At 39.2% G+C, this 20260-nt stretch overlaps 1 protein-coding gene across 1 annotated transcript in view; it reads left to right on the top strand.

The window, feature by feature from the left end:
* The first annotated feature begins 2241 nt into the window (after nucleotides 1-2241).
* TACR3 (tachykinin receptor 3) overlaps nucleotides 2242-20260 on the top strand; it is a 135775-nt gene continuing 117756 nt past the window's right edge. The window contains exon 1 of the mRNA XM_075285764.1: nucleotides 2242-2859. Coding sequence (XP_075141865.1) covers nucleotides 2417-2859 — 443 coding nt within the window. The 5' untranslated portion in view covers nucleotides 2242-2416. The remainder of the gene's footprint in view (nucleotides 2860-20260) is intronic.

Below are 20260 nucleotides of genomic sequence, written 5' to 3'. Positions count from 1 at the left end.
GGGCACAGGGGGTACATTATGTATGCTGTGTGGGGGCCACAGGGCCAGAAACTGTAAGATACATCGTGAAGAAGGGGGGCCAAGAAATTCATGATAGCTCTGTGTGCTATGCCTGTGTCAAAGCTCCCTCACTAAAATTTTGTGCTTGTCTTGAGTGCGCTGTGTCTGTGTCATTCCCCATAAAGTACTGGTTGAGAAATATGCACAATACCATGGGGGATGATGATATAGGGAAACTACTCAGTTATGCGCTACGCTCGTTGTCTGGCAGTTAGCACATATGCAAGATTTCAGTGAAAGAGCTGTGATGTAGGTTATTACCAGGAAGCCGCAGGGTGAACTTATCAAGGTCCTCGGGTGGGCTCTAGGCACTTCTGTCCAACACTGATTCCAAGGAATAATTACTTGGAAGACACTTAGAACAACACTTGCAACAAGGTGGCTTGAAGCACATTTAAGAAAATCAAAGCAGTGAAGGGGCCCTTCAGGAAACACAGCATCGACCCTGGGAATCAGGCAGCAAATAAAGAAAGTAGTTGGGTTTATATAGCAGACCTTGATGAACTCATCAGAAACAACCGCATAGTGACAGAGCCTAGAACCTAGAAGAAAGCACTGCTTATTCTTGCTTCAGGGTGTGCTTAAACAATGGAGATGGTAGTATATTAGGAACAATTGTGCACACCTAAAATCTGTGTTAAACTGAGAAAAAAGGAAACCGAGGAAAACCAACCACAGGAACCATCAGTAAATCATTAGGTTTATTTGCACTGTATTCTGAGGGGATTCTTATGGCAGTCTACTGGTGCTCTGGCAATGGCAGGGGCATGACAAAAATAGATGTATAGTAATACTACAATCATGAAATCCATATTAAAAAGATAACACATTGTTTAATAGAGGGAGTCTGTCATCAGAACCCAGCTTACCAACCCAGCCTCACAATGAGATAATTTTTAGGTCACCTGAATTAAACAGTTCTCTCCCTCCCCTTGATAATCTGTGCCTCTGATGCCAAATAAATCTTTTTTTTTTTTATCAATATGAAAGTGAGTTTAAATAACTATTAATTATGAATTATGACGTATACATTAAAATAAACAGCATTCTAGTATCAGTCTTGAAAATATATTTATAAATGTATTTCTCAATGCCACAGTTAAAATAATTGTAGAAGTACTGTTAAGTATTATTGAATAGTTATTTTATTATACATAAATACTTGATTTATCATGAAATGAGTAACATGTCAAAAAGCACAAGCCAATAACTGCCTCCACTCTGCTGCATTGATAAACTGAGCTCTGCTATGTAGCTAGGTACCTGGGTACAGATAACACAGCGTATACATAACTGTACTGTCCTGGGCAGGCATTGGTATAGATGGTAAAGGAGCATCTTCTATCATTTATCTATAATTATTAGCCAATATCTTTCAGCAGATCCTGTACTTGCAGGTAAACCTCTGTACACACAAGGGTTAACAGCTGCCCTGTACACAGAGCCCTGTTTTAGAGGATTAGCTGCATACTCCAGGCAGCAGGCACGCTGATCTTAGTGCCAATAGCTCAATATACATGGCTGATACAGCTACAACTAGATTCATTGAGAAGAACAAGCACGCCAGTAAATTCAGCATGGACACTGGTGGATGAAAGGATATATAGACACAATAGAAACGGAAGGTTGCAGTGCTTGTATGGAATAGGGTGACACTCCATAAATGTGATTTATACAGTGCAGCAACATCACTCGAGACATTTCAGCACAATGGACCTTACGTTCCCTATACTGAGGCTGCTCCATATACTGAGATTGCTCCTTATACTGAGGCTGCTCTATATACTGAGACTGCTCCTTATACTAAGACTGCTCTATATACTGAGGCTGCTCTATATACTGAGACTGCTCCTTATACTAAGACTGCTTCATATACTGAGGCTGCTCCATATACTGAGGCAGCTCCATGCACATTACACAAACAGCACAGCATCCCTGCAAGCTCCAGGCATGGGAACACCAGAGATAAAGCGACTGGCATCAATATCACCTCTGTGCCATAGAGGTTTGTAAGCCTACCTGTGTGCAAAGAGGGAGTGTATAAGTGTGCCTTGTGGTCTTTCCCTCACCCCCCTCCCTACTGTGATGTCACAGGCATTTTCCTAGACATTGGAGGAACTGGTTCTATATAAGCCTTGTACTGGTTGTGTATGCCTTCACTTGTGCTCAGCTGCTGGGAGGAACTTAAGAAGAAGTTCAAAGCTTCTGCTTTCAAGCTCCATTCCTGATGATCATTCAAGGAAATGTGTAAGACACTTCTGAGCTGACTTTATGATGCACCTTTTCTTGAACTTGTCCTTCTTATACTGATCATCCCAATTGTTGAAAGTGCTTTATTTCTGTAGAAGGGACTAACATGACCTCTTCTCCAATAAATGTCACAGAGGATGGAGTGGGGATTTTTGCTCCTCTTGGAGAAGGTTTGCTTTGGCAGAAGAATGTGACTCAAACTACTAATGTCACTTCTCCAGTTCCTCATAGATTTGTGCAACCTCCCTGGCGTATAGCCCTTTGGTCATTGGCTTATGGCTCAATGGTGGCTGTAGCTGTATTTGGGAATATCATTGTCATGTGGATCATACTAGCTCACAAGAGAATGAGGACAGTCACTAACTATTTTCTGGTCAGCCTGGCTTTCTCTGATGCATCAATGGCTGCTTTTAATACCTTGGTGAATTTCATCTATGCTCTTCACAATGAATGGTACTTCGGGGAGGCATATTGCAGGTTTCACAACTTCTTCCCCATTACAGCTATCTTTGCCAGCATCTACTCCATGTCAGCTATAGCTGTGGATAGGTGAGTTAACCAGCACAGGTGCACCTGAAATATACTGTAATGTTTGGGTTTGTACATTGTACATAACAACAGTGTAAATTAATATCTAAGTAATAAATATATTAATATTTTGATCCACATCTCATGTTTAATATCTCTATCTATTTATCTATCCATCTATCTGCATAAATATATATATATATATATATATATATATATATATATATATATATAGTGGTTATTTTAAATATCAATAACATTTAGATACTACATAATAATAATGTAAGAGTGAAAATATAGTTATATATTTCTGCATTAATGTTGATGTATATAACGCATATTTAACCATATATCAGTCTATAACTGTAAACTACGGATGAAGTTTGAAAAAAAATGCCATCTAATATGTTTTTTAATTCTTTTGACCAAAAGATTAATTACTCTGACATTATTTTAATGTATATAATGCACGTGCTTTGGGAATATTACAATATGTATTGGTGTGAAATGACAAGTTAGTGTCAATGTCACTAAAACATGTCTGGGTTAAAAATATTGCAGATAATTATTAAAAAAAGTCTTTTTTTCTAAAAAGAAATAATTAATTTGTGTCTCACTAGTATATAGATGTAGTAGAAAGTTGCAAAATAACTAGCCTGTTGTTGTGTGATGGGAAAAATTGGGCAATAAAGTACATAGAAGATACATTTGATAATGAGATATCAGGATGTTATAAAGTATGTGCATAACTATAATAGCCGCAAGCAGATTACCAAATGCCCAATAATAATCCACAATTTCCAGACACTGTATGCTGCAGTTTACCAAGTGCAGATTAATATGTGAGCTACACAGATGGAGTGGCAGTGCAGGTCATGGCTGATTTATGAATGAACTACTGGAATGTAGATTAGTGTTTGCCCTTGTATAGCTGTGTGCACCAGAAAGCGAGAACTATTCACATTATATTGCTGTTACTAATTTCTTAGCAAGTTTAACAAAATGCATCCTGTATTTATAATATAGGTACTTATATGGTCACTTGGGACTTTTTAATTTTCCATTAATAAGTTATGTTGTTAAATATAGTTCCAGGCGTGTGTGTATATATATATTTGTTTTACATATATATATATATATATATATATATATATATATATATATATATTTGCTTGGTATAGGAAAACCTCTTAAAATTCCCTGAAATTTACTTATATGTAATAAACAAGGGTTCATTGTTCAGGATTCTCATGTGTTAGGCAGATGGGGTGGTGGCTATCATATCTCCTAAACTTGTGGACCTAACACATCCATATATAACATTGATATCAATGGGGACTATGTAATGCTACATTTCCCAAGTGATGGTGCTGAAGGAAAATTAAGCACTTTCTGCCAGTTGCCTGCCAGAGCATTGCAGGGGGTAGTCCCTTCAGCTAGACACCCTGTGATCAGCTTTTAGGTAGAAATGCTTGTGTTAATCATGTAGTAGCGATATTTGCTTCTCTACATTGATCACAACTTATCAAGGGGGAATGTTATGTGACAGCGTATCCTTAGTATTTTATGCAGGAAGTACTCCTTTTATAATATAGGCATTTCTGCAAGAGAGAAGGTGCTTTTTGGATTCAATATCCAAGATCTGTTTCTAAGATACAACATAACTTACTGTGCTATGATGTTTCCATAATGCCCATTTACGTCTACAGGACTTATGGCAACAGAGTAGAACAGCTTCCATTTCTATAATTCCTGAACACCTCAAGGTGGCAGTCCAAAGACACTGGTAGTCTCATCTCAGTCTTGAAATGCTGATATGAGAATTGCCCTTTAATAAAGTTAATGCAATAACTTTGCCCTTTAAAAACTTTAAACTTTAGTTTTCATGATGGTAACATTTTATTTATTAGGGCATATACAGCCTATACAGTCTCTACAATTTATAAAACATAGTTACATAGTAGATAAGGTTGGATAAAGACACCGGTCCATCAAGTCCAACTTATAACCCTACAGTCTCCTACAGTGTTAATCCAGAGGAAGGCAAAAAAAACCAAAAAAAAACAAAAAACCATGAGGCTTATGCCAATTGCTCATGTCAGGGCAAAAAATGTTTTCAACTCCAATCTGACAATTAGCATAAAACCCTGGATCAACTTGTCCTTAACAAATTCTAGAATCCATACCCTGTAATATTTTTCTGTTCGAGAAAGGCATCCAGGCCCTCCTTGAACTTGTTTAATGAATCCGCCATCACCACTTCCTGGGGCAGAGAGTTCCAGAGCCTCACTGTTCTTACTATGAAGAATCCCCTTCTATGTTTCTGGTGAAACTTTCTCTCCTCCAGACGCAGAGGATGTCCCCTTGTCACTGGCCTAGAAGTAAAAAGATCATTAGAAAGTTATTTGTATTGTCCCTTCATGTATTTGTACATTGTCGTTAGGCCTCCCGATAGAGATCTATTTTCTAAAATGAAATAACCCACGTTTATTATTTTCTCATTGTACTCCATTCCACCCATTCCCCTAATAATTTTGGTTGCCCTTCTCTGCACTATCTCTAGTTCAGTCCAGTTATGTCCTTCTTGTAAGCTAGGGCCCAAAATTGGGAGTAGTATTATAAGTATGGTCATACCAGTGATTTGTATAGAGGCAAAACTATGTTCTTGTCATAAGAATCTAATCCTCTTTTAATGCATCCTATAATTTAAAGGTAAGCTTGCTGTCCACCAAAATTTTTCATTGGCAGTCTTACCCAGTATTTTATTATTAACTACATAATCATACATTTTATTTCTTCGACCATAATATATAATTTTACATTTGTCTACATTAAACTTCATTTGCAAAGTCTCTGCGCATGCTTCCTCCTTCCATATTCTGCTATTCTTCTCATTTTTGGTTACCTTACAGAGTTTAGAATCATCTGTCAATATGGACACCCTGCCCTGTAAAATCCTCTACTAGGTCATTAATAAACATATTTAACAGGAGAAGACCCAATACTGACCCCTGTGGTACTCCACTGGTGACTGTGACCCAGTCTGAGTATTTACCATTAACAAGTACCCTCTGTTTCCTATCAGTGAGCCAGTTGCTAACCCAAATGCAGATGTTTTCCGCAAGTCCCAACATTCTCATTTTGAATACCAACTTTTTATGTGGTACAGTATCAAAAGCCTTTGAAAAGTCCAGATACACAACATCTGCCATATTACCAATGTCCAATCTAGAACTGATTAGTTTGACAGGACCCATTTCTCATAAAGTTGTAGATTATAAGATTATAATCTATAATGCTATAAAATTATTTACATTGAGATACTCCAGTATAGAAAACCTTCAAATATCTTACCCACCACAGAAGTCAAACTTACTGGCCTATAGTTTCCAGGCTCACTTTTTGAAAATTGGCACCACATCTGTCACGCGAAAATCCTGTGGAACAGACCCATATTTTAGTCGTTTTTAATTTATTTAAGACGTTACAAGGCTTACAAGTGTAACAGTGATTTTCCAGATTTACAAGAAAATTCTCCAAAAGTATTTTTTAAGGACCCCTTCAGTTCTGACAAAGATTATAAAGGCCTATATATTAGAAACCCCCCATAAATCACCCAATTTTCAAAAATTAACCCATCAAATAATTCAAAACAGTATTTGGGAAGTTTATTAACCCCATTAAGCATTTTATAGGAATTAAAATAATATGGAGGTGAAATTTAGACATTTAATTTTTTTTCATTAATACATTCGTTTAGCCCTAAAATTAACACATTCACAAAGGGTTAAAAGAGAAAATACATCTGACAGTTTATTATGCAATTTCTCCCGAGCACAGAAATACCCCACATGTGGGTGTAAACTAATGTTTGGGCACACAGCAGCACATGGAACAGAAGGTGTGACACTTGACATTTGAAAAGCAGATTGTGCTGGAATAGTTTTCAGGTGCCATGTCTCATTTGCAGAGCTCCTAGAGTACCAAAACAATGGAAACTCCCCCAAAAGTGACCCCATTTTGTAAACTACACCCCTCACAGAACTCATCAAGGGGTATAGTGAGCATTTTGACCCTATAGCCGTTTCACAGATTTTATCAACATATAAAATAATAATAATATAGCGAAAAATTACTGAAATGTCACATTATCCCCAAAGTTTTCAATTTCACAAGGGGTTAAAGGAGAAAAAGCCCCCCACAGTTTGTTAAACAATTGCTCATGAATGTGGCAATACCCCATATGTGGCCATAATCTGCTGTATGGGTACATGGCAGGGCTTGAAATGGAAAGAGCGCTTTTTTGGTTTTGGAGCGCAGATTTCGCTGGAATAGTTTTCAGTCACCTTGTCACATTTGCAGAGCCCCTAGAGTACCAATACAATGGAAACCCCAAAAAAGTGACCCCATTTTGGAAACTACACCCCTCAAAGAATTTATCAGTATGTGCAGTGAGAATTAGTATTCCAGACGTGACTGAACAGTGGATGATGAAAAGTGAATATATAAGCTGTGCAGAGTACATTGCGAACACCAAATTCCCTACTATATCCTCAGTAACTCCTATGATGGGGGGGTCACTTCTGGTGTCTTTTCTCTTGTAAGTAGGGTTGAGCGATCGTGTTCGGAAAAAATCAGAATTCAGAACACGATCTTTTTAGGTGGGATCGAGATCGGTACTATTTCCCACAATGCTTTGCTTAGCCTTCACACTGAGTATACGCTCCGCTTATTCTGAGTGGAGTGTATACTCAGTGTGAAGGCTCCGCTGCAGTTCCATAGGAATGAATGGAAGCAGCCGGCACACAGTCTTAACCCCCTGCCCTCCCTAATGGGAGACTAAACTAACATCTCTAGTAGCTACTTACCTGCAGAGATGGCTGGTCTGGTGCCCGGTGTTCTCCTTTGCCTCGCTGCCGCTCCACACTGCTCTTCTCGCCTCGCTGCCACCACCTCCCAGGTTAGTGTTTAAAGAGCTAGGAAGGCGGGGCTTGTGGCTTAGGAGAGTGTGGGCGGGTACAGGGCAGGGAGACTTGACGTCTCCCCTCCAAGTACCCTCTCACACTCTCCTAAACTGGGAGGCAGGAGGAAGCGAGGCGAAAAGAGCAGCGTGGAGCGACAGCAAGGTGAAGAAGAACACCGAAGCTGCTATCTCTGCAGGTAAGTGGATACCAGGGGGGACTAAGTAGCCAGAGGATTAAAAAAAAATCCTCTGGCTACTTAGTGATTCACTACACAGCGTGGATTCTAACAATTAAAGCGTTCAATTGTTAGATTCCATGCTGTATAGTGAATAGGATTGCTTTTAAAATCCGATCTCTGATTAATAAAAAAAATCCCATTGACTTGCATTGGGATCAGAATTGGGATTGAGATCGGGTTCGAATGAAAAATGATCGGAAATCGGATTTTAAAATCGATCCTGAAAAGTCAGGATTGGCTCAACCCTACTTGTAAGCTCTAAATATGGGGGTGTCCCCTTATATCTACTCTCACAGCTTATACATTCCCTTCCTGCTGCAGCCAGTTATGTTCTAATGATTTGGTGATTTGGGGGATTTTGTCTTCACATTGCTAGATGCTATATTTTTGTAAATTCTCTGGTGATGTGGCCATATAACGGCTTGTTTTTTGCGGGATGAGATGTATTTTGTAATGACATCATTTTTGCGTGCCTATAACTTATAGAATAAACTTTATTAGCTCTTTCTTGGTGGATTAAAAAACAAAGCAAAACAGCAATTCTGGCATAGCTTTTCACCTTTTCATATTTTTTTTGCCATGCAGCGTACAGTATGAGTAACATGTTACTTTTATTCTGCGGGTCGGTACGATTACAGCGATATCTCATTTATATTATTTTTTTATGCATTACTAATTCTGCAGAACAAAAACACATTTGGGGACATAAATCAATTATTTTTGTATCACCATCTTCTGAGATGTGTAGCGCTTTTATTTTTCGGTTTGAAGGATTTATTGGGGCTTATTTTTTGCGAGACAAGCTGTACTTTTTATTAGTACTGTTTTGAGGGTGTGTTTGACTTTTTGATCACTTTTTATGGCATTTTTTTTTAAGGCAAAATGTGCAAAAACCTTTATTTCTGATGTTTGTTTTTTTTTTCGTTTTTTTCCCCGACATTCACCATGCGGGTTAAATATTGTTTAAGTTTTATTGTAAAGGTTGTTACGGAGGCGGTGATACCAAACATGTATTGTTTTTATAAATATTTTGGGTTTTTCTATATAATTCATTTTATATAGGAAAAGGGAATTTGGGGGGGCTTTATAACTATATTAATTTTTTTATTATTTATCTTTATCTTTATTATTATTATTTTTTTTATTTTTTTTTAAAAAAAATGTCTTTGTCCTATAAGGACACTAGAACCAGAGGTCAGAGAGGATCGCTGGTTCTATATTATAGACTTGCAATACAATTGTATTACAGTCTATAGAGGAAGTTAGCCTATGCAGACTTCCTCTCTATCGCAGGCAGGATCAACCAGGTATTTGTGGATCATAGAAGCCTGCGGTCACTGGCAACAAATTATAGATGCCAGCACACCCTGATCTCGCCGTGATGGTATACAAGATGTTAAAAAACCCCATCGGAGCTCAGCTCCAATGGGGGTTAAGCAGCAGGGTGTTAGCTGTTAGATACAGCTAACACCGGTTCCTGATGCCGCCGGCAGCATTTGAAGCCTGTGACAAACCCCTAAGATGCCGCAATCTCTATTGATCACAGCATTTTAAGGGTTAAATAGCGGGGATCAATGTAATCATCGTCCCCGCTGTTGCAGCGGGAGCCTGACTGTTATATACAGCCGGGCTCCTATGGTGATCGCAAGGGCTCTGCCTCTGAGCCCCTGCGATCACGTACATGCACTTGGGGAAGCAGTAAGTATCCACATTCTCCCAGGTACATGATATGGTATGTGATAGTGTGTGAAGGGGTCAATGTGTATGACCACCATAACTATAGGCTGTTAAACAGTTGGGGTAAGTCTAGAGTTCAATGGCAGGCAAGGGGGCGTTCACACTTGTGCCCCTGTGCGCTCTGTGTCATTCCACTGCGTTTGCATTCTAAGCCCTGGCAAAACTGAACAGGAGATGGCTTCCCGGCAGTCAGATTTGAAACTCATTCATTTGAATGGGTTTTAAAAGCAAACCGCTGGTGTCTGCCTGCTGCCTCTCTGCGGGGAAACCGTTTTTTGGCTGGGCACAAAGTCGGGCATACAGTACTTTGTGTCTGGTGAAAAAAAAAGGTTTCCCCACGGACAGCCTACAGGCGGACACTAGCAGTTTGCTTTTAAAACCCATGTAAATGAATGGGCTTTAAAACTGACTGCTGGGAAGCCGTCCCCTGTCCAGTTTTGCAGGGGCTTAGGGCGGAAACCCGGCGGAATGACACAGAGCATACAGGGGCACAAATGTGAACACCCCATAAAAAAGTAATCCTCTGTCAATAGTAGTGAAAAATTCACAGTGCAGCTAGAAAGTTGAAGACATTGTCAAGGACATGATGATCAATCTTATAATATTACATGAAGAATGCTTTTACTTCTGCTATTTTATTGAGTTTGGCAGTTCGAGATACAGTAGATTGCTTTTAGAGCATTATTTTGCATGTGTATTTTGAGAGGTAAATAAGTGTTGTAAATAGCATGGAGACCAAAATTACAGTTACAGCAGTGAAACACCGATGATAAAGAGGAATGAAAAAGAAACCGTCTTAGGAAGTGAATGTTTTTTCTTAGCTCAGTAGTAAGTAACAGTCACGTAATTTTGCAGTAGTAGAGTACCTTAGATTATCACCAACTTCCCAACAATAGTACAATCAAATATAAGAAAGAGAAATATATTTTATCAAAGAAAATGCTTTTTTATTCCTGAACTGAGCCAAGAATGATAGTAAGCAGATGCCATTTGGAAAGCTTTGGTTAAAGAACTCATTGAGGCAGAGAAGCTCGAAAATGATCTTGACTGTGACTACATCATAGCTTGGAGTGCACAGAACCCTAGCTTTATTCACCCTTAAGGGTGTTTGTCAGGCAAAAGGGTGAATGTTTTCTGAATTTCTCTGGGAGTTCCTGGCATCCTCTGCATTTGTTTACATGGTTAGCTTCCTGTTCTTTTTTCCTATGACTACCATGATGCATTGCACTTCGCTAAGAGCTGACTCACGCTATCTCCCCCTCCCCCTCCCTTGTTTACACCCCGTCTCTGTTTCCCCAGCTAGCCAGCCACATATTACTATTTCCCAAATAACTCAAATCCACCTCCACCCCGTCATACTTACCTGTCTTCCTAGTTATAAAAGCACCAAAGCTGAACTCCATTTTTCTTCCACATTAGTCATTTCAAATCTAATTCTAATCATTGAAAATTCAGGAATGAGTTTAATTAATTAGTTAATTAATTAATTAGTCCCTTCTCTAAAATGTACTATCAATTGTCAGAAATCTGTCAGATAAATAAGACAATATGATAGTATTATACATAAGAGGGGAAAAGAGATGTGCATTTAAATGACAAATAATAGCATCCCCTCACCTTGTCCTCCGGCTATGCTGTCTCCCATTCTATGGTATAGCTTGCGGTATCATAGCACAAGTGATAGGGTAACCAACAGGACAATAGAAGAGATGCACAGCCCGGCGCCACATCATCTTTTTGCGGGACAAAGAGGTAAATATTTAATTCACCAGAATTATGTTGCCTGGACTGTATGTGATGTAATTTAAGATGTGTGGGGGTAGCAAAGTATAGTGAAGCATAAATCCACAATAGCCTCAGTGGTGTACTGCTGAAGCCAAAATGAGAGGTAGCATTCACGTGTGTGTGTGTGTGTGTGTGTGTATGTAATATCTATCTATCTATCTATCTATCTATCTATCTATCTATCTATCTATCTATCTATCTAGTGGAGGAGAGTAAGGTAGCAGCAGCAGTGCAGACTTAAACTGTCAGAGACGGAGACACAAAACTCTGTTGAAAACAGGCTTTCGTTGGGGGCAACATGGTGGCTGAGTGGCTAGCCTTGCAGCACTGGAGTCCTGGGTTCGAATCCTGCTAGGAACAACATCTGCAAGGTGTTTATATGTTCTCCCCATGTTTGCGTGGATTTCCTCCCATACTACAAAAAAAGATATATGGATAGGAGAAGAGAAAAAAAAGCACATTGTGAGCTCTATATGGGGCTCACAATCTACATAAAAAAAGAAAACAGGATTCTGTTTGAAAAACCATTATGCGTTTCTGCAACGGTTTTTCCCGCAGTGCTTTTTGCTGTGGCATGCTATGTGGAGCCTTAGCCTAAAGATTACCTTTTGAGCACTTTTTGGAGTTTCAGTGGGAACCCTTTTGAAAAGACCACAAGTTGACCTCACATACACTATGAGAGCAATATGGATAGAGCTTTGTGCCGCATGGCAGGACAAAAGACTTGCAAGGGACACCAGGGGAGAAAAGTCACCAGCCTCCCATTGGAGTTGTTGTGGTAAGTGGGCTTCTTAGTGTTTGATCAAATATGTATAAGAACCTATACATGTGTAGTTTATAGATCATATTAGTTGAATTTAACAATAGCAGTAATGCCATTTGTTACACATATGGGGATGCTACTGGCAATAAAACACATATTACATATCAATTAACTGTGAGTAGGATGATCCACACTCAACTCCTACAGGGTATAGTATATATAGATCAACCATCTCTCCCAAGTCTGGGATGCAACGATACAACTCACAGTTCATAGGGTTTTCGTCCAAGTTATATCAGTCCAAAAATTACGCTGATTGAAAGCTTTTGAGCAAGATCGATATTGTGTAAGAAACGCATTTTGGGGATAAATACAAAAAAATACCTTCACCACTGAAACAAGTCCGTAGTAATCTAAAAATCATGAAGTTTCCTCTGTCAGCCCCAGTGTACCACTTTGAGATTTAAAGGAAATACAACTGTAAGTCTTTGTTGTTTCTTTTTCCTCTTTCTGATTAGTAAAGCTTACGTTCATCACAGCTTTCTAGGCCCTATTTTTTTAAACAGTCTTGGACTTGTTATACAAGTGTGATGTCTCTTTAATTTTTAGCTTGCTTTTACTTTTTTAAAAAAAAATCATAGAAATAGCAGAAGCTTACAGTTCTTGATAAGAATGTACTGTACCCAAGGTTAGACAACAAACAACCTGGGTCAAGATGACTGATCAACAATTGTGTGTCTGTAACTTGTCCTTCAGTTTGGAGGCTGGAATGAAATCAACACTGCTTATGTAAGAAGCTCCCCCCCCCCCCCCAGCACGTAGCTGCGCAACTTAGAATCAACTTCTCCCAATGTAGAACAATGGGTCCCAACAAGACTCTGCAATATGTAGTTCTTAGGACTAATAAGACTAATATGCTTTGATTATGCAGATGAGTACGGGGGGTGTCAAGACCCTTCTCCAGTCAATGATCTATCATGATTACCTGTTTTTATGCTTGCTATTTTGTAATTGACACCATTTACTTTCCTGTATAAAATCTTATCTTTTCAATAAACACAAACTTGCTTTAATAACATCAGTTGTATGTGTCACAGTAGTTTTTCCTTCGTGAACTCACAGGGGATATGAATTACAAATAATTTGGAGATCAGAATATTGTACTGAGTTTAGGTTCTGATAACAGACTGGTCCACATATGAACAGGTGAATTTTCCAGGTTGGCCATGCATGGTGCAGCACACTCACTGTACTTCATACAAATACTTGTCATACAGCATCTTAACCCGGTTATGTATCAGTATAATATACTGGGTTGATTATTTTCGAGTTGTCATGTTTATATTGACTGTATGTTGCACACCTAATGAGTTGACACTGGTGTGGTTGGGGGCGGGGTTTATATTCTTTATTAACATTTATCTGTAATCATAAGGCTGGTCTTACACGACCGTAGTGGTTTTTACGGTCCGCAATTTGCGGATCCGTAGCACCAATTTCACAAAAAAAAACACATTCCGCAGATGGCAGTGCTCAACCACAAAGTGTATCTGCAAGCCTCTGTGTGCATCCGTTTTTTGCGTATCCGCAAAAAAGAAGCACACCCCCTGACAAAAAAAAAATGATGTCACTGCATAGTTACAACCCATGCTCAATTCTTCTGTGTTGCTATGACAGTTCAGCGATCTTGTTATGCTCTTGTTCAGCGGTCTGGCGACTTCTGTGCATGGATCCATTTACGGTGGACGCTCAGGTAAATAACCCTTTGATAATTGCTCATATCACACCAGGTACCTTTGTTTTGTCCACATTTTCGTGTGTCATTTTCAACCCATATGCCATAGCTTGTATCGATATTTTATGTATTATGTTTTATGCATGTACTTTGACATTTCAACCATACTAGCATAGGTGTATGTTTATGGTATCCAATACTGTGTACTGTGTATCACCTTATCATTCTTGCCCACACTGTACACAGTTGCATCTATTGAAATGTCATCCAATATAGCCTACATGCATGCCAGTTGACTGTCCCTCAGTCCACTGGAGTAATTTCTGATATTTTTTTTTTTTTCAGATTCCTTGCAATCCTGGCTTCCAATAAATTGAACATTCATGTGTGTAAAAAACATTCAGGACTCGTGACTGGGTTTATCAAGTTTTTTATTAACAAAAAAACCCAAAATATTTTTTGTGAAATAACTGTTATAAAATATTATTAAAATATTAATTATTTAAAATATTTTTAGTATAGATAAAAACTTTTTACAACTTTTTTACATGATAAGAACATTTTTAAAAGGTGAACAGTTCTTGGGTAAAGGAGCCAGTTGTATGACTACTGGATGCCCGAGTGTCAACTTGTTGCCTAACATGCCCTTGCCCCTGAAGAGAAGACTGGTACTGTACCCGCAAGGTGTTGATACTGACCCTGACTGCAGTACAACCCACCTTCCTGGGAATACTGGCCCTGTGATAGTTCAAATGGCCTAAACTGTTGGGGTTGTTGGGTGGCATAGGACCAGACAGTATAAGACTGGAAAGATGATCCTGCTCACCCTGGAACTGGTTTACAATGTTTATGATTGTGGACTGGCACAAGAGCTGCCGTTCAGGAGGGATCTTCTCCATGTGCCTTGCCACCATCATGCCGAAATGTTCATTAGCACTCCATTTACTGCGTTTTTGCATGAACGACAGGACTTGTGCATCCAGCATGGAACATGAATCCATGCCTGTCCCTGGAGCGAGTTTTTTCTTGGCATGACCAGTAGTTCTTGTTGAACTTGGGGGCTTTACCAGACTTGGCGATGAAGGGGTTTATGATGGTGAAGAAACGTGAGAACATTTGATTGCACCTTGGTCCTCAGGCTCAAAACCACCTTCCAGATTGTCAAGAATTCTGCAAAAACATAAACAATGCTTTAGTATTTTTTACTGCCTGACTAAACAATTTCACTGTACACTATATACCAAATATATACTCACTCTCCAATGTCCATCACTTCTTTTAAAAACATCAGTTGTTGGGTGTACATGTACGGTTTTTTAGTCCGGTGACCAGCTCCACTCTTCCCCTTTTGGGCATTTAACTCGCACAGAAATTGGTCTCTGCATGTGTTCGACCGAGTTTTGATATTATCAACTGAAAAAAATATTTAAAAATTTACATCTAATCACCATGTATGAAAATGTAAATAGTTTGTTGATTTTGTAGTGTTTTCCCTTTCGTACTTACGCAATTGTTTTGCGTTTCACAGTAGATGCTGTATCCCATTCATCAGGGTGAAGTGTTTTAAATATTTCCTCCCATGCGTGGTCTTTCCCGATTTTGTTGAGATAATTCTCGCACCTTTTATCCCATAGTAATGGGCGTTCCTGTAAAATATTGTAAATATTGTACATATTGTCAATTTTTTTTATTATGATCGATAAAACATTATGAAATATTACAGTATTGTGTTACCCTGTGGCTCATTCCCTACTAGCCATAACTAACCCACACCCACTGTGAATAGTCATTCCCTAGTAGCCAGCATAAATAACCCCCCCCGGCAATATTCATTCCCTAGTAGCTGGCATGACTACCCCCCCCCCCCCCGGAAATATTGATTCCCTAGTAGCCGGCATAACTAACCCCACCCCCCCACAATATTCATTCCCTAGTAGCCAGCATAACTAACCCCCATTGGCAATATAGACACCCTAGTAGCCAGCATAACTAACCCCCCGGCAGCATCCAGTGTTGACATCTGCAATTACAGATACACACTGAACATGTGTTGTGTGTATCCGCAAAAATGCACATGCCCGTAGACTTCTATTGGACCTTCCGTGCCGTAAAAGCGCGGCCATTACAGATATGTAATGTACAGGTATACTGTCCGGACCACGGTTGCAGCGCGCCACACCACTGACAAAATCTATGGTGGTGTAAGAGGCCTCATAGAAAACTATGGGACTGTAAATGGTCCACAATTTTAAACCAGCAATTGCGGATCATTTGCGGTGTAAAACTACGGTCATGTAAGACCAGCCTAAGGGACATGCATTGCATCAAAATGGAGAGTAGGACCTCCCTTCTTCTTGTTATCTGAGGTGCACTACAATAAGTGTCCCACCAGAAACACACCTCTGAGATAGATGGTCCCACTGTAGTGTCATATTACAGGACCTGTATACTGCTATCCTGACACTAGGTAACATCAAATTTTTGTGTGGTGGATCTTTCTCTGTATATGTCTCACATGTAGATGATATCTAGGTGCAGAGTCAGGCCAACCAGTATCCTTTCTCTTTTGGTCACATCTTCTCAATCCCTGCATGGGACCCCATCACCAATTAACTTGCCACATATTTCTGCAGCCTGAGGTCTGCTGTTGAATGAGAACATATACCTAGCTCAGAGCCAAGAGGTCCCTAGTTCAGGGCAACAGCCAGGCAGCAGACTACTGACTGGACCCCAGGAAGGAACCAATGAAATGAAGGGACTAGGCAGCAAGCCACTGCTGGAAAGTCATTTATGTTGGTGAGATTTCAAGCACTTGCAAACACGTGTTGAATAATATTTACATTGCACTGTATAACGGGCCCTCAGAAGGAATTTATTGGTGATAGGCACCCCCAGTCCGGCACTTATTTTAAATTTGTAAAATCTATTGAATGTAGAGCAGCAGGTGGAAACAGAGAGCAGGAAGAATCCCAATGCAAAACAAAGCAACTACCAAACAAATACACAGGGGAGATTGTCAGGAGAATGAGATGCTATGGGCAGAAGTAGGACTTTCCAGCCACTGCAGCTGGCTGCTAATTATTTAGCGAAGACTCGGGATTATCAGCAGCATTGTCCTCGTCAATATTCTGATGTGCCTATGAATATATACATTCAAAGAATGAACAAAAACATTTCAGCAGGGTGAAAATGCTCGTCTTACAACTTCTAATGAATATTTTTAACCAAGGAGGAGTATAAAATTTGTGGAAACTTAAATTGCTAATGCTAAATTACTTAAATAAATAAAAAATAATAATTTAATGTGTATGAATGTATCATGGGCATTACAATCAAAGAGAACTCGGATCGTAGTCATTACCATCTGCAACTTATGGGGTCCTCTCAGCTTCATAGCTGACACTATATTTAAAGACCCATTTGTTATACTATTGCAGTGGATATCGGGAGGGAGTTAAAGATTTTGATAGGTTGCCAATGGGTATGACCAAGACAGTAGCTCCACAAAGGGCTCTGTAGATCATTTGAGTGAATACAGTGCAGGAACATTTTGGTGACTTACAGGTAGCATGTCTGACAGTAATAATTCACTTTTCCCTTCCGGACCGCCATGACCATTTCTTTCAGCTGTGACTTGTCTTGTAAAGTTTGCAACTCATTTTTGGCTTATCACTTTTCTAGACACCTGACCCACATTTTTGTGTTACTATCCTCAGTTACAAAATATATAATCTAAAAAAATTCCAGGATACAAATAATACCCCCTGTGTGCGTTCTTTAAATTAACAAAGGCCCTGTGTTCATCCTTAAATTAATAGTGTCTCTAAATTAATAATGTCCCCATACATAACTAGTAAGCCCCTTGTATTAAAGGGTTTGTCCAGGATGTAAAAAAATTAATGCAGGAAGCAGGAGAGGTGTAAAAAAGGAAAATGCATTTATACTTATTCCGTTCCTGCAATCTCGTCCGATGCATGCATACAGAGTGACTGCAGCAGTGACATTAGATTGATGACATTCACTGCTCTCAGCGATATGCTATGCTCATTGGCTGCAGCAATCTTGTTGACGCAAAATGACCACTGTAGCTGCTCTGTACACTAACAGAAGTGGAGGAGATGGCGTAGCAATGGAGGAGAGAATGCATTTTTATTTTTGTATACCTTTTTCAATCCCAGACAACTCTTTTAATAATTCATCCTAATGCCCGTTATATAAAAGGTGTACATTTAAATTGTTACTGCCCCCTGATGTCTCCCATGTAAATAAGGCTCCATCGATCAACATTCCCCTCAACGGCCCTCACAGCATACTGGATGTGTAGCAATTTGGTTATGTATTCGCCGCTCGCGATCATTCAGTTCTGCAGCTTCTCTCTATTGTGACTATTCTAAGCTTCGACCTGGTGCCTTCTCTTCTCAAACGTTTTCTCCTATGTAGAGAAATTATGATATTGGGAACCAAGAGTTGTTGGCTATCAAATAGGCTTTTGAGGAATGATGACATTTTCTAGAAGGGGTCAGACATAAGGTTAATGTTTTGATTGATCACAAGAATCTTACCTTTCTGGAATCAGCTAAGAGCTTAAATCCTAGACAAGCCCGATGGGCTTTGTTCTTTACTTGGTTCGATTTTATGATTACTTTTAGACAAGGTTTTAAGAATGTTAAAGCTGATGCCTTCTCCCACAGATTTAATTTTGGGGCACTAATGGGACATCATACTGTGTGGGGCCACCAAAGGAGCATAATACTTTTGGAGAACTAAGGGGGCATTATACTGTGTGCGAGGGATCTAATAGGGCATTATACTGTGTAGGGCCACTAAGGGGGCATTACACTGTGTGTAGGGATTATGCAATTTATGAAACATTTGAACTGGACCCACTAAAATGTTAAAACAGCCCTGCTTGCAATAATATTTGCATAACTATGTAACTTTTCTATTAACCTGAGAGTGGTTAACAGACCTTTTACTCATTTTATACTAGAAGCTACAGTAGGTAGTAACATTTCTTTACTGACTCGTTTTTGTATTTAGCCTGTCATGAACTGCAGTATAATCACAACAGACAGTTGTGCGATTACTTCCACCAAGGTGAAATTACATCCAATATCACCACATTATTGCTACTCTTTTCAATGAGTACAGCTTGTGTGGACGTGCCGGAAATATATCGCACTCTGTGGAAATGATTGCAATGAATCTAATTTGTGAGTGTGTGTAGGGGGAGGGGGAATCAAGATGCTTGCCAACATTAGTAGCCCTTATCCAGTAATTAATATCTACAATGATGAAGTGGCAGCTACAATGTATTATGATTCAGAAACCAATGGAGCTTAGCAATGTTATAAAGAAATATAACGATGCAGAATAAGCAGTCATTTGATGATCAATGAGGACCTCTCAGCTCTCCTGACATGCCCAGTTTAGTTAGCACTTGTATTCTTCATGGAAGGACAATTCTGGAGTATATTTTCATCCTGGACATTTATAAATACAATGGAAACTGGTTACTACTAATTGAAGGGGTAGATCCTAATACTGTGTTTTATAAAAGGGATTTGTAATACCAAAGTCTCACTTTTTCCTTAAGATTTAAAAGGATTTTTCCTAGGATAGGTAATCAATAACAGATTGATGAAGGTCTAACACCCAGCACCCCCACTGATCAGCCACTTCTAGCAGCTTTCAGCCATAGAACTAATGCAGAGAACAGAGCCAGAAGTATAGCACCATTCTCTTTGTAGTGGCCAGGCCAGTTTCTACAGTTTAGCTCCCATTCAAAAGCTCATATTACTGTCATTCGTTTGAAGTGATGGCTGAAACCTAAAATCATTTCTGGCTACTTTAAATATGTTGAACTTACATGAGACAAAATCCTTCATGTTCAGTCCCGCAGAGCCACATCCTTTTAATGCTTGGCTTCCACATTCACATTCCATTATAGAATTATAGAAAGCCAAGACCAAGTGTGAATAATAAAGAGAAAATTTTAAGGACAAATTTTACTTACCCACTTTTTGTTCCATTTACTGCTAATTTTGGCTTCAAAAAAGTGCATCAAAAATAATTCTCACAATGTAAATTACTTGCGGCTGAGATGTGGCATAAACGGTACCAGTCTGCAAGTTATTCAGAATAAATACATGATAGTCAATGATACTATCTTGCTGCTAAGCTACAATATTGTCATTTTC

This window comes from Leptodactylus fuscus, chromosome 1 (genome assembly GCF_031893055.1).
Source record: "Leptodactylus fuscus isolate aLepFus1 chromosome 1, aLepFus1.hap2, whole genome shotgun sequence".
In the NCBI taxonomy this organism is placed as follows: Eukaryota; Metazoa; Chordata; class Amphibia; order Anura; family Leptodactylidae; genus Leptodactylus; species Leptodactylus fuscus.
This window is presented reverse-complemented; position numbering and strand designations above follow the sequence as displayed.